Source organism: Colletotrichum truncatum (assembly GCF_014235925.2).
Source record: "Colletotrichum truncatum strain CMES1059 chromosome Unknown Contig_0001, whole genome shotgun sequence".
Lineage (NCBI taxonomy): Eukaryota > Fungi > Ascomycota > Sordariomycetes > Glomerellales > Glomerellaceae > Colletotrichum > Colletotrichum truncatum.
The window spans coordinates 3,427,347-3,440,053 of record NW_027222398.1 but is presented as its reverse complement, the minus strand read 5'-3'; the positions used below and the strand labels follow the sequence as shown (position 1 = coordinate 3,440,053).

The 12,707-nt window shown below is 47.7% G+C and overlaps 5 protein-coding genes across 5 annotated transcripts; 4 read left to right on the top strand and 1 right to left on the bottom strand.

The window, feature by feature from the left end:
* Window positions 1-1,005: 1,005 nt before the first annotated feature.
* CTRU02_200925 (uncharacterized protein) lies at window positions 1,006-2,188 on the top strand (the record flags this gene model as incomplete). The annotated part of the gene is made up of 2 exons (XM_036718938.1): window positions 1,006-1,184; window positions 1,252-2,188. The coding sequence occupies 2 exons, from the start codon at window positions 1,006-1,008 to the stop codon at window positions 2,186-2,188; spliced, it is 1,116 nt and encodes a 371-aa protein (XP_036589938.1).
* A 1,520-nt stretch (window positions 2,189-3,708) lies between these two features.
* CTRU02_200924 (short-chain dehydrogenase reductase sdr) lies at window positions 3,709-4,769 on the bottom strand (the record flags this gene model as incomplete). The annotated part of the gene is made up of 3 exons (XM_070203765.1): window positions 3,709-4,060; window positions 4,087-4,539; window positions 4,687-4,769. 3 exons carry the CDS (start codon window positions 4,767-4,769, stop codon window positions 3,709-3,711), a joined length of 888 nt encoding a protein of 295 aa, XP_070062347.1.
* An 883-nt stretch (window positions 4,770-5,652) lies between these two features.
* CTRU02_200923 (cysteine desulfurase) lies at window positions 5,653-7,357 on the top strand (the record flags this gene model as incomplete). Its single annotated transcript, XM_036718936.1, has 6 exons — window positions 5,653-6,046; window positions 6,103-6,309; window positions 6,371-6,718; window positions 6,773-6,942; window positions 6,997-7,221; window positions 7,277-7,357. The coding sequence occupies 6 exons, from the start codon at window positions 5,653-5,655 to the stop codon at window positions 7,355-7,357; spliced, it is 1,425 nt and encodes a 474-aa protein (XP_036589936.1).
* A 2,337-nt stretch (window positions 7,358-9,694) lies between these two features.
* CTRU02_200922 (uncharacterized protein) lies at window positions 9,695-10,944 on the top strand (the record flags this gene model as incomplete). Its single annotated transcript, XM_036718935.1, has 3 exons — window positions 9,695-10,205; window positions 10,256-10,488; window positions 10,546-10,944. 3 exons carry the CDS (start codon window positions 9,695-9,697, stop codon window positions 10,942-10,944), a joined length of 1,143 nt encoding a protein of 380 aa, XP_036589935.1.
* An 821-nt stretch (window positions 10,945-11,765) lies between these two features.
* Window positions 11,766-12,677, top strand: CTRU02_200921 (uncharacterized protein; the record flags this gene model as incomplete). The annotated part of the gene is made up of 1 exon (XM_036718934.1): window positions 11,766-12,677. The coding sequence occupies one exon, from the start codon at window positions 11,766-11,768 to the stop codon at window positions 12,675-12,677; it is 912 nt and encodes a 303-aa protein (XP_036589934.1).
* Between the last annotated feature and the right edge of the window lie 30 nt (window positions 12,678-12,707).

Sequence of the window (12,707 nt, the reverse complement as noted above, 5' to 3'; positions counted from 1 at the left end):
ACTGGGAAGAAACAGACTCAGTCCGGAGTACACATTAAGATGGTTCAGTCTCGTCTAACCTTAGACGGCACCATGAATCCTTGGAAATCGACTCAAAAATCTTGGTTAAAAGCTGGTGATTGAGTACAAGGGCCAATGAGCATATGAAGGCTCGCATATGGCGGAATCTTATGCCCTAGTTCAGTGCTGGGCAAGTGCCAGCGCAAAAGCTAACAGCACACATCATTCTCACATGGACGCATCATGTTGTGAGGCTTCTTAGCAAGAGGCCCTAAGGAACCTGTAAACTCGTATAACGTGCGACAACTTGAGTGTTTTGGATTAAATCCACCTTATATTTCGATAAATGTCAAACATTAGACTCACACACACATCCCTTGTTGGCCAAGGGACCTCTCGGGTCTTTGCCCGACCACTCTACCAAAACTGCAAGACACCTAGTCAGTCATCCGGGGAAAAAGATGCATTGACTTATACAAGATTCCTGAGTTGCCCCAAAAAAGGATTCATCTGTCTTTCCTTCTAGTATTCTCGTGCTTTAGTCCATTTGCCTACGAAATGCGTCTCCGTGTTAAGGGGTAATCCACCCCGCGAAGTGGCTAATGCAGGGAGGCATTTATAGCAATAGACATCAAATAGTATAATGATCGTCATGGGCGCTCCGAGACTCTCCAATTCCGCATGAACTCAGCTTCGCTTGGCTGCTTACCCCTCAGTGTTTCGTTCTACATTCCACGTCCTCCATTCCAGGAACACGCGGCAAGTATTTTCACAGGTATTTTCAGAGGTATTTTCAACCCCGTATTGATGAGACCCTGTCTCTTGCCGATTGAGCTTGAATGAAAGATCTCTATGCGAATCAATAGCACCAAACATGAAGACGACGGTTACTCGGATTGAATTATAAGAGAGGGTTTCCCAACACCGATTACTACTTGCAGCTATCATCGTTCAAGCTCACAGCAAAGCAAATCACCGTTACGTTTCTCTTCTTTGGTTCTCATCATGAAGTCTCTCGCTCTTTTGAAGCTTGTTTTGCTTCTGCCTCAGCTGGCCCTAGCCGACATTTGTAACAACAACTGCGGTCGTCAAGTCGCTGGCACAGCCAGGCAGAGCCCTCCTTTTGCCTCCAGATCCTCCTTGTGCTCAGCCTTTGTGACGGCTAACGGCGTAGAAGCCCCTCAGTGAGTTCTCATTCCCAAATTTACCACGACCTACAAGCGGAAGCCACTAACTAACACTTCACTCTAGACCTGAGCCGTCTGTCAATGCACGCGGGCTCAGGTGGAATGCCTTCTTCCGCCGTCAAGATGCGCCGGAGCCCGTAATCACGGGAACCAAGCCCGCCTACGCGAGCTCTTGCCCTGACGCTACGGCCTACTGGTCTGCTTGCCAGTGTATTGACGGCATCACGGCTACCACTGCTGCTCCGAGCTCTCAAACCACGACGGAGATCTTGAGCACCATCACACCTGAGCCTTCCCCCACTACCACCGAGACGTCGAGCACAAGCTCCTCGACTACGGATACCCTGCCTGTCTGCACCCAAGGCCTTGAATTTGCCATCTACTCCATAGACCCAGACTCCACTCTCTGCACCGAGGCGCTGATCTCGACCCAGTCTCGTACCTTGAATCTCCAGCAACTCCTTGAAGGCCGTATCCCTGACGGCACGGGCCTCACGTCGGGATCCAGCTCTATTAGTTTCAGCCTCAGCGGTGAGCAGGCATCTAGCCCCATCGAGTACAACGGCGTCCAGGGCCCAGCGGGCTCGACCTCTGTGTGCAACATCATCGCCCACCGCGGCTACATCGAGTTTACTGCGCCTGGCGAGTACAGCCTCTTATCCAATGTGCCTGACGACGTTATCCTCGCCTGGGTCGGCCCGGTTGCCAATTCCGGCGAGTTCCGCGCCGGTAACAGCGATGTCTGGGGCCGATGTTGCGATTTTGAGGACTCGTTGATTTACAACTTTACCATACCACCTTTCGTAGGCCCAAGCTTTCACGTCGCTTACCGGATCTTCTACGGTAACGCAGTCGGACCTGGAAATTTTGCGATAAAGGTCGTTCATAATGCCGACTCGCCTGAGGAAGAAACTGAACCGTCCCTTGTCGCGAGCTGTGTTGGGGAGGAACTTGGTGCCCCTGAGTGGCTGCCATGGCAAGACGAAGTTGTTTTGCCTTAAACGTCTTTTGGGGCGACTAAAGGTCACATTGGGGTTCATTTTACCCCATCTTCAACATCTGACAAGGCAAGGAACTCGCCAGTGGAGTCCACGCATCTTGTGAAGTGTTTGAGTAGCCGAAACATCCAAGGAATAGTTACACTCTCAATACATGCATTACAGGATGTTCATATCTGACATGCCCACATTGCAATATTGGCCCGTAAGCAGATAACCGAATTCGCTGAAAGAATTTTGATGAACCCTTCTTCATGAAGAAGACGCTCAATCCGGTCAGTACACAATCTGGGACCTCTGTAATCACTTCCAGCTTGAGTAGACACGGCGCAGATGGCAACGCAAAGAATGCTACCTGAATTGGAATGCATCTGAGACACCACTCCCAACTGTTAGATTGTAGTCAGTCCGAACCAGGGGTCTTAAAGCTCAGTCGGGTTGATTGTGCCAGAAATGTGCCCAAGCACTGATCGACGACTCCCTTTCTGACTTTTTCCAACCTGTACCAGCACCCTGGCACCTTCAAAAACACTTGTGACCATACTCAAGATGTCAAGAATGACTTTTAGTTTTCCTAGAGAAACAGTAAGGCGAAAATCTCACTTGGCTTTGGCCTTCATTATTGGAAGCTGCCAGTATCCGTTGCGTTGATATACCACTCGTAAAGATTGAGTACATGCCCACTCTCTGAACATCTAACTTGGTACTTATCTTAGTCTTTAGAGATAGTCTTGGAAGGTTTATTTCAGATAAGTTGTGCTCAATTTTCAAGTAGCAGATCTCTGAATATCTCACCTAGGTAATTAAGCTACAGAAGGCGCCTTATGATTCCTTGATAGCATTCAAATTAGGCGGTCTAGACTATTTAGCCGTGAGAATTCAAGCCATAGCTAATGCTCTGGTCGGTTCTTTATCAGCCACTGTTGTTCAGAAAGCATACAGTCTAATTGGTCGATTTCACCTGCAGATCATTGCACAACAAGGCATAAATTCTCTCCCTGCTTTCGTTACAGCCAAATTTTCATCTTCCCGTACCGCTGACTGTGTCTTATAGTCGACCGTTTTCGTCTCCACAGGACTCAACGTTGAATAAAGTCTCTGTAAGACAAATTCTGCAGCCCAACTAGACGTCATCAGGTCGGAGCCTAGTTTGAAGATCCTGCTGGAACGCACGGATGGTGTGCACAAAACCGCTCCTGTTAGCCAAATTCTATGTCCAGGGATGACGCCCGCACAGTATTCTTCCGAGTTGACATTTTTGGGATGAAAAGAGACCCGAGGACTTCGGTGGTAGAGAGCTTGAACGCGTCCCTGTCCTGCCCGACGACTTGAGGCTATGATTTGATAAATGTTGACTTTTGAGTGTAATGTACTATAAATCAGCTGCATGGAAAAGTTTGATGTTGTAAATTGCTAGGGATGTAGTGGTTATCTAAAGTAGATGGATTGCCAAGAGACGGGCAGAAGTCAACATATCCAAGCGTACATGTAAGACCAACAGGAGATGCGATAATTGGCCTGTATTAGAGTATCTTAGCTGCTCCTCCACTAGCCGATACAACACTGCCATTGATCCAATGCGACTCCTCGCTTGCAATCAATCCAGCAACACCGGCAACATCCTCCGGACGCCCCAGTCCTTTGTGTGGCGGCTTTCTCTCTCCTAAAACACCTAACGCAGCGGCTTTGAGCTCCGGTGTATTATGGTCAATGAAAGCATCCGTTGCTGTACCACCGACCGAGAGAGAGTTCACAGTGGTTCCAAAGGTCTTTTGGTCAAGGCTTAGAATATCTGCCCAGCAGCGAGTAAGACAGTCCATGGCCGCCTTTGTGGATGCAAATACAGCCATGCCACTTCTCTCGGTTAGCAGATACCTATCCTGAGGAGTGATGGGACTCACGAGAAGGGGATTGGACATCTCGTAACATCACTGGAAATGTTGATGACCCTCGACTCACGCTGAATGTAATCCCTCTTGAAGAGGGTATCCATCAACATTACCAGGCATTGAATGTTTCCTTGCAGAATCTTTTGAACGTATTCGGCGTCGAGCTCGCCAACGGGACGAAAGTCGCAATACGCTGCATTATTGACGATGATGTTTACCTTGCCACCGAAGGCGTCTCGGACTTTGTTGGCAACCTGATCGTGAAAGTCCGCAGAAAGCACATCTGCGGCCAGTCCGACAATCTTGGGTGCTTCGTACGGACTGGAACTGTATAATTCTTCAATATGCTCCCCAAGCGAATCGATATGATGCATGGATGTGGCCGAGGAACATGTCGCAAGGATAGATGCACCGCGAGTCGCCAGGTTCAAGGCGATAGCGCGGCCAATACCACGAGATGCTCCACTATAACGTTCCTTAGTACACTGTTCAACAAGTTTACTTTTATAGCGAGAAGCTATTCGATTCTTCGAGACTGGTGCAGAGTGTATGGCAAAGAAAAGGTTTGGTCTAGCAGTCGGGCGAGCAGGGGCTTAATTGCAAATTACTCACGTAACAAGGGCTATCCTTCCTCGAAGATCTTGATTGACGGCAACTACCGCCAAAGTTGACTTTCTACTCGCAGGGTCTGCCATTTTTAGTGACTATTGGTTAATAATTGGAGAAGTGATCCAAGATTGAGATCAAGAGCCGCACTAAGGGGAGCAGCCGCATGTTTAATATTCATGACAAAATAACGACTATTGTACACTTCTAAGGTTGACAGATGAGAACAACTTCTGATTAGAAATCTAGCAATCCACAACGCGCTTTGGAAAATGCAATCGTTGGCTCGCCATTAGCATTGACAGCGAGGAGACGAAACATGTCAAATTAAACGCAGGGCTTTAGTTTAAACTCCGCATTTCGACCCGAAAGTGTCAGCTTACCCCAGCAAAGTAACAGGGGTGATGCGAGTCATAAAGTTCGTCCGGCCTCTGAAATTCAGACTAACAGGCGAACCGGATTTTTACGGACTTGAAGCCTCGAATTGGTCCGAAGCAAAGGCACTTATCATTATCATGACGTTGATGATGATTTACTGGAAATGCCCCAGGCTACATCGCCAAGAATCCTCATGGTTCATGCTGTCGTCGGAGTAGTCGGAGCAGTCGGCGGTCTCGGTATTATAATTATCTCCAGGCCGGCCGGAAGACCTCTAGAGTCCGGTTCGGACATTCCACACCAATGAGCTACATCATATTGCGCTCAGCAGCCAATCTAGAAATCGGCATCGGGGGCATGATTGACATAACATGCTATGGAACATTAGCCCATCTCCAGCGATTATTAAATGGGACCAGTTTCGCTCTCAATGTTTCATGGCGAGCAGCGAAGACTCGGGCAAGAATTTAGTATAATTTCACCTCACTTTAGGCAAGTTCATACGTGTGCATCCCTTTGATTATCCATCACTTTCTCTACCGAATCGTAGAGTCTTTCCCGCATCGTCCCTCATTCTCCTTGCGTAACAGCAAGATGTCTTCGGATGCCCATCAAGAAACCTTTGCTACCTTAAAGCCGCTGATTCAAGCCTTGAGTCCCGACTCGGTGGCGACACCTAAGGATGCAGCTTACACACTTCATTCTGAGCCGTTTGCTATTCAGAAACAGTTAAACCCCCTGGTTGTTCTCATTCCATCTTCAGTAGATGAGCTTGCTGAAATCGTAAGATTTCTATATGAGTCTAACCTGGACTTTGCAATTCGAGGCCATGGGTTCAAGTCCCCGTCTGCGAAGCATGTGGTGGTCAGCATGATGAAATTCAATGGTTTGGACTACGACCCAACCAAGAAGATCGCAACAATTGGCGCCAGTGCTACTTGGTCGGAGGTGGTTACGTATATGGAAAAGGTCGACCCTGAATACTCGGGTAAGCAAACCGGTCGGAATTGTCTTTGTTAAGCACTGTCCACTGATTCCACAAAGTACCTGCTGCTCGGACACCCGCAATTGGCGTCGCTGGGGCCATACTGAACGGCGGGCTTTCTTGGATGTCAACAGAATATGGATGCATCTGCGATCCCATCAACTTCCTCGATGCAGAGGTTGTCAAGTACGATGGCACGGTGGTGATGGCGTCTCAGGAGCCCGAGCTATTGTGGGCACTTCGTGGCAGCGGCGGTGGCTTCGGAGGTAGGTTGACCCTACAAGGTAAACATGGCTTACAGAGACGGGCAAATAACCCAAAAACTAGTCATAACGAAGGTTCTTCTGCGAGCGCACCACTATCCAACCAACATTTGGTCTGGTCTTGTTCTGGTACCGCGCAAGTGGCTCACACAGCTCATTGATGAGATGATTGAGTTCAACAACTCGAAGCCCCACCCTAAGGTCACTTATTTCGTGTACTTCATGCCCAAGAGGCTGCTTCACACAGTGCTTGAACAAGACGAGCCTGACGCTGAGGACTCGGTCATTTTCCACGTATATGATGCCCTCGGTGAGGAGCATGGCCGATCCTTGTTCCGATGGGTGCTAGAGAAGCCTGGTGCCATTGACCGAACTAGAGTAACGAACATGAAGGGCGTGGTGGATATGCAAAGTAAGTTTCATTAAAGAAAATTCGCTGGATGATCTCACTTATTTTTATTTTTAGGGAACGCTGCCGTTCTCCGAGGCAAAATGAAAACGCTTTACGCTCCCATGGCACTTGTCGACGTCGATCGAGATATTCTCACCAGAGCAGTCGCGTTCTACGATAAGCTAGGCTCACTAGATAAGTCAATTCAAGACATATCCTCTATTATTTTCGAGTTTCTCTTGCTTGTAGGTTACCCCCAATGTACATGCTGCTAGCAGATGGTCTGACATAGGTTGCAGAGGCCACCAATTGGTGGTGCAAGTGAGGTTGCTTGGCCGCGATCTCCGAAACTGAATCATCTTCTCTTGCTTATTTCAAGCTGCCCTGGCGATGGATCAAAGGAGCAGGAAGAATTACTCCGTCAGATTTCGATTGATGCACCGAAGGAAGTTCTCCAAGAAAAGTATAAGGAAGTTGAAGTCAATCCTGCTGGTCTTGAGCCCGACTACCATAGTGCACGAGCAGTAAGCACCCAAAGTCTACAAGAATGTGGAAACTGCTAACATGAGAGTATCAAAGGTCTATCGCGAACATTACGACAAGCTTGTTGCCTTGCGAAAGCGCTATGATCCTGCGAATCGGTTCAAGTCGTTTTTCTAAAACTTTTATGTTGTATGAGATCAGTTAATAGTCTCAAGAACCTAAGCTCCAGTCTCAATTTTTCTTGTCGGGATCACGGGGTCACCGTAAGATAAAACATTCTTTCAAAGAAAGAGAGCTGATGTGTGTTATTGGATCATGCAAGAAAAGTTCGAGTCGAAGTGCTGGCTGAAGTGGTTGCAGAACTCAAGCCCGTCTTGCTTCTCGTCACGTGGAAAGGCGAACACAAGGGGTTCAACTCTTTATCATTTCAATAATTGATGGCTTTCCTTGTTTTGATAATCATTGTCTCCGTCATACGATCGGCATTTCCAGTTGGTCGAAGCAACCCTTGCTTATTGAGGTACTGGATTTGAATTTAGTTTGGAACCAACAACCACACTCTATCCATCAACAGCACTTTTTTGATCGTAAATCTGACGTTTCAATGTGGTTTCCACAGCAGGAAATGATAATCGTTGCCCTGTTCTTCTGCATTAAGAGAAGTACGTGTTTACCCTGGGAAGAAGAACTTTGAGTAATAGCCCTGCAATATATCTCATCACATATTTCTTTACTATTGGATTTAGAGTAACATAACAAAAAGTGTTATCAGTACAGAAACTTGCAAGTCCTCTAATCTGGAGTCCAATAAAACAATTCCGGCCCAAGACTTTTCATAATGAGAGGACCTAATCTATTTCAGTTTGAAACCAATAACTAATGACAGTACGAAATTGATTGCGTACGTCAGTGGTACTGACATGGTTAGCTGGCGGCTGGAGCTTTGCGGCCTTCCGCGGGCTTCCGCGTCCCCACTAAACCCGAGCAAATCCGTTTTAATCGGATCGTGTAACTAACTCTAAATTCATGCAACACCGTATTGTCAGGCTGTCTTGCTAAGCCCCCTTGGCAACATTTGCGGCTTCGTCACCATTCAACAAGGGCTGTCGAGAAGAAGAAATCGCCGCTTACACATTGTCTAGCGATTGCGCTGACCATATGTGTCCATCTCCCCGAGGTATTCTACAAATCATCACCTCCTGTCTTCATTATCGACTCACTTTCAGAGCTATGTATCCACAATTTTTGTGGGCGAAACCAGCACAGAACGCTCAGAATGGGAAAAGTGGTGTTGTTGGTTGGAAGAACTAACTAACTGGCTAGAGGGCTGTGGAGGCTGGCTAAGACCAGTGGTGGCGGCCGTCAGCCCACGTGACGGGCCGGCGAGGCCTGCCACCCACACCCCCTCTCAGACTCCTCAGCGAAAAAGCAGTAGAATAATAGGAAATACAGGAAAAGTCCCAAATCCTCCAAATCCGAGGAGTTCTCAACTATTAGAAAACTCGGTCAATTACCGGTTAAACCTGGCCAATAGGAGGCCGTGAAATCCTCCGAATCCCGAAGTCTCAATATCAATAGTCCCACAGTCTCAAAATCCCCCTCTCAATCCAATCCCTCCGCCATGCCCAACAAACGAACGAATTCCTTGTGTTTGACCGCAACCAGTGGCTTCGTGAGTCCATCGGCGGCCATATCAGCGCCCTTGATGAGTCGGAGTTCGATGCTTTTCGCAGTGTGAACCTCCTGTATGATCCATTTGTATCGGACGTCGATGTGGCGGGTTCGTTACGCTTGCTGTTGGAAAGGGAAGGTATTGAAGGGAAGGTATTGATGAGTAAATGGTACTGAAGAAGTATGAATGTTGTGTAGGAGGGAGAATCTTGCGTAAGAACACGAGAAATGGGTGGAATTGTGAGATCCGACCGTAGAAATACGGTGAATCGAAGGGAAGAATGAATACTCGTAGAAGATACGAGAAACTGATGGGCTGGTTCGAAAAACCGAAGCTGAAATGGTTGAATTCTCGTGAAAAACGAGGAATCGAAGTAAAAGTTGTAGTTGTGACTGAAAAGTCTGTTGTTGTGGTGGAATTCCGTGGTGTTCGTGAAAACCAGTGGGTTGTGGTGGTCGGTCGCGTGCCACGTGATATTCGTGCGCGCCAGGCAGCCAATGTCGCGTCAGAAAGTGAAATTCGTCAGCGAAGAGGAAGGAAAGAAAGCGAGAAAATCGCACAGAAGGGTAAATAAAGCGAATAAAATCGCAAAAATTCGTGAATCAATAGAAAATTGACAGACGAGTAGAATAATGGGTAAAACGACGTTATTCCGAAAGAATAACGCTGGGCTCATAACCTGTGGGCGAAACCAGCACAGAACGCTCAGAATGGGAAAAGTGGTGTTGTTGGTTGGAAGAACTAACTAACTGGCTAGAGGGCTGTGGAGGCTGGCTAAGACCAGTGGTGGCGGCCGTCAGCCCACGTGACGGGCCGGCGAGGCCTGCCACCCACAATTTTCGATGTTGATTTTTGCTTTACTCATCTTCTCGGCGACTGCTGCAAACTTGGGTTCAGCCCAGGATGCGGCACCCGCGAAAGGTACCATAAGTGGTCTAGTCTCCGACCCAGCTGCACAAGTCGGCGTCTTGAGAACGGAGAAGAAATCATTACGGAAACAGATTATGAGCATTCATCGTGGCCAACAAAACGATACAACGGCGGCTCTGATACAGATAGGAGACTGCCAATTTAGAGCGTGGGACGAGATTTACATCATCGATTTCCTTCAAGAACAACTAGACGCCTTGTCAACCACCGACCACTGTTGGATTATCAAGGGTGTCGGTGGATTGAAGGAGTTGTTGCACCGAAATATTACGGCGAATCCTCTAAACAACGTCACAATACCAACCTGTGTGCCTCTGAACATTACCAGCGGCGGCAACACGTTTTCGATTAACCTTTCGGCACACTCATACAAAGTAAATGGGGTACACGAGGACGTCTTCGTCATCCTGACATATGTCCATCGTATGTCCCTCAGTTCCGAGTCTGCAATTCTGACGTACTGATGGTTCTAGTTGTTTCAATGACTGCGGCGTTCTTTCTCGCCTATCCAGTTATTCTCGTTCTAGCATCAACCCCTAGTCTGTGCGTTATGATTGACAGACCTCTTGACGAGCTCACGAAAGCGAAGGTTGAGCGATGGCAGATGATATTTCAATCTTTCGTATTTGCCCCTCTGGTTATTGCAGGATTGGTAACTGGCATCATTGCCATGGGGGAGTCTGAACATGCCAGAACACAGCACGGTGTAAGACTTTTCCTATACAAAATCAGGCATTCATTAGACTTACGCCTTAACCTCTAGATCATTGGCTTTGTTACCATAGCCTTGGCAGCGATTTCTGTGCCCTTATACCTCTACCAACGATACCTCAGCTTCCGGCCAGAATTGTCGTTCAACATGTTTCGAAGACTTAAATTTATCAATGCCTTAGACTTCACCATCTGCCAAGCCATCTTGATAATTTCAGGTTTTGCTCTCCCGGACGGCATTGACGACTTCGGTATTATGACATTATGCGGTACCAATACTGTATCAACCTCATTAATATTCTCTTTGGGCATGATAGTTTCCTTTGTGTGGAATTGCGCCATGGCCACGATGACGGTTCAGTGGCTTCTCGAGCAAAGAGTCAGAGGTGGCAGTATTCGTGACAGGGCTCCGCCGTGGATGTTGAAGGTTCTGCGCAAAAGGTCGAATTGACATAATATTTGACATTACATACACTGCATCGCATCGGTACATCATGTGTTACTATAGAAATGGGTTTACCAGCACCTAAAAAATAATGCATTGCTATGAGTAATGACTTATACGCTAGAAAGTGCCTTCTACTATATCTCTAGGGGGGCAGAACCAAAGGGTTAGTAGAACCAATACAGTCATATGGCCGTTTCTTGCTCATTATATACATGATATATCCAGAATCACCCCCTGAAGTAAGCTTCCAGGGTAAAGCGACCTGTTGGTCATCACCAACCACTTGACTATACACTGAGGCAGCATCGACTTCATCATATTGATCGGCCTGGTCACCTCTAGCCATACTTGGACGTCAAGGGAAGAGACATTAGGATGACTGCCTCTGCACCGTCATAATCAGACTGGCTTGGCATAGCTCGTTAGAGTGGGGAAACCCAAGGTCCGGGCGCCACCGACCTTGAACGCTAGTGCCAAGCTCGCAGTGAGTTGCCTAATGAGGAAATGGTCGACTTGCTTACTCTCTCCCACAGCTACTGGATCGGCTTCATTGTCCACAATTGGTGCCAATGCCTCTTGATTTGATATCATGCTTAATAACACTTGTATGGAAGGCCTTCAGAGGTCATGTTTTCAGGCAGTCAACAGATAATTGCAGGCTGGAATGAAGGACAGGAAAAGTATATAATGGCTGCCTTTTGGCACACTTGAAAATCAAATTAGACATTGAATCAGCAAGCTTCAGTTTACTGTTCGCTCTAAACCTTGATCAAGACTTTCTATTGTCAGCTGTCTACCTCATTCTCAATCCTAAACTATTCAACATGCGTGTTGCTATCGCTGGATCCGGAAGCGTTGTTCGCTACTTTGCTGAAGAACTACCAGCTGCGGGCATCGACATCGTCATCTTGACCCGATCCATCAAGCCTCATTTCGAGGGTCTTCCTGGCGTTCGGCAGTTCGTTACCGACTACTCTGTCCCATCTATCTTGGAGGGCATCGAGGGTTCTAGCACCCTCATTTCGGCCATACTCGATTACGCGCCCACCTTCATCGACACTCACCGACGCCTGATTGAGGCAGCGATAAAAAGCACCAGCTGCAAGCGTTTCATTCCCGCCGAATATGGTGGCAATTTGGAGGAGTTTCCGGACCAACCAGCCTTCTATTCCCGTCTTCAAGGCGTAATTCGCAAGGAATTGGCCGAACAGAACAAACTAGAGTGGACTCTGCTGTCTACTGGTTGGTTCGCGGACTATATCGTACCGAGTCGCAATCGAATGCTTCCATTCGCGGGCGAAGGGATCCCTATCGATATTGAGGGCAAAACAGTGACGATCCCTGGCACCGGCAACGAGCCTCTTGATGTCACACCTGTGAGAGACATGGCCCGGGCAGTTGCCAAACTACTACATGCGCCTGAATGGGAGCGACATACCTACATTTCTGGAGAGAAGACTACTTGGAATACTCTAGCAGCGTTGCTGAGAGAGAAATACCCCCAGATGAAGGTCGAACACCACAGCCTAAATCAACTCATTGAGGATATTGTTGCCAACCCCGAAGGTGAAAAACGAATCATAGCAGAGTACGGCATCTTCTCTGCAAGCCACGCCGGGTCTCTGCCTGCAGAAAAGGTGGCCGCTCATCGAGAGAAATATTTTTCCGGGATCAAATTCAGAACATCCAGAGATTTGCTTGAAGAGGCTGAGAGGGACCCGAAGGTTATCGTCTAAAGTGGCTGCTTGAATGGTTTGAGTTTGAAG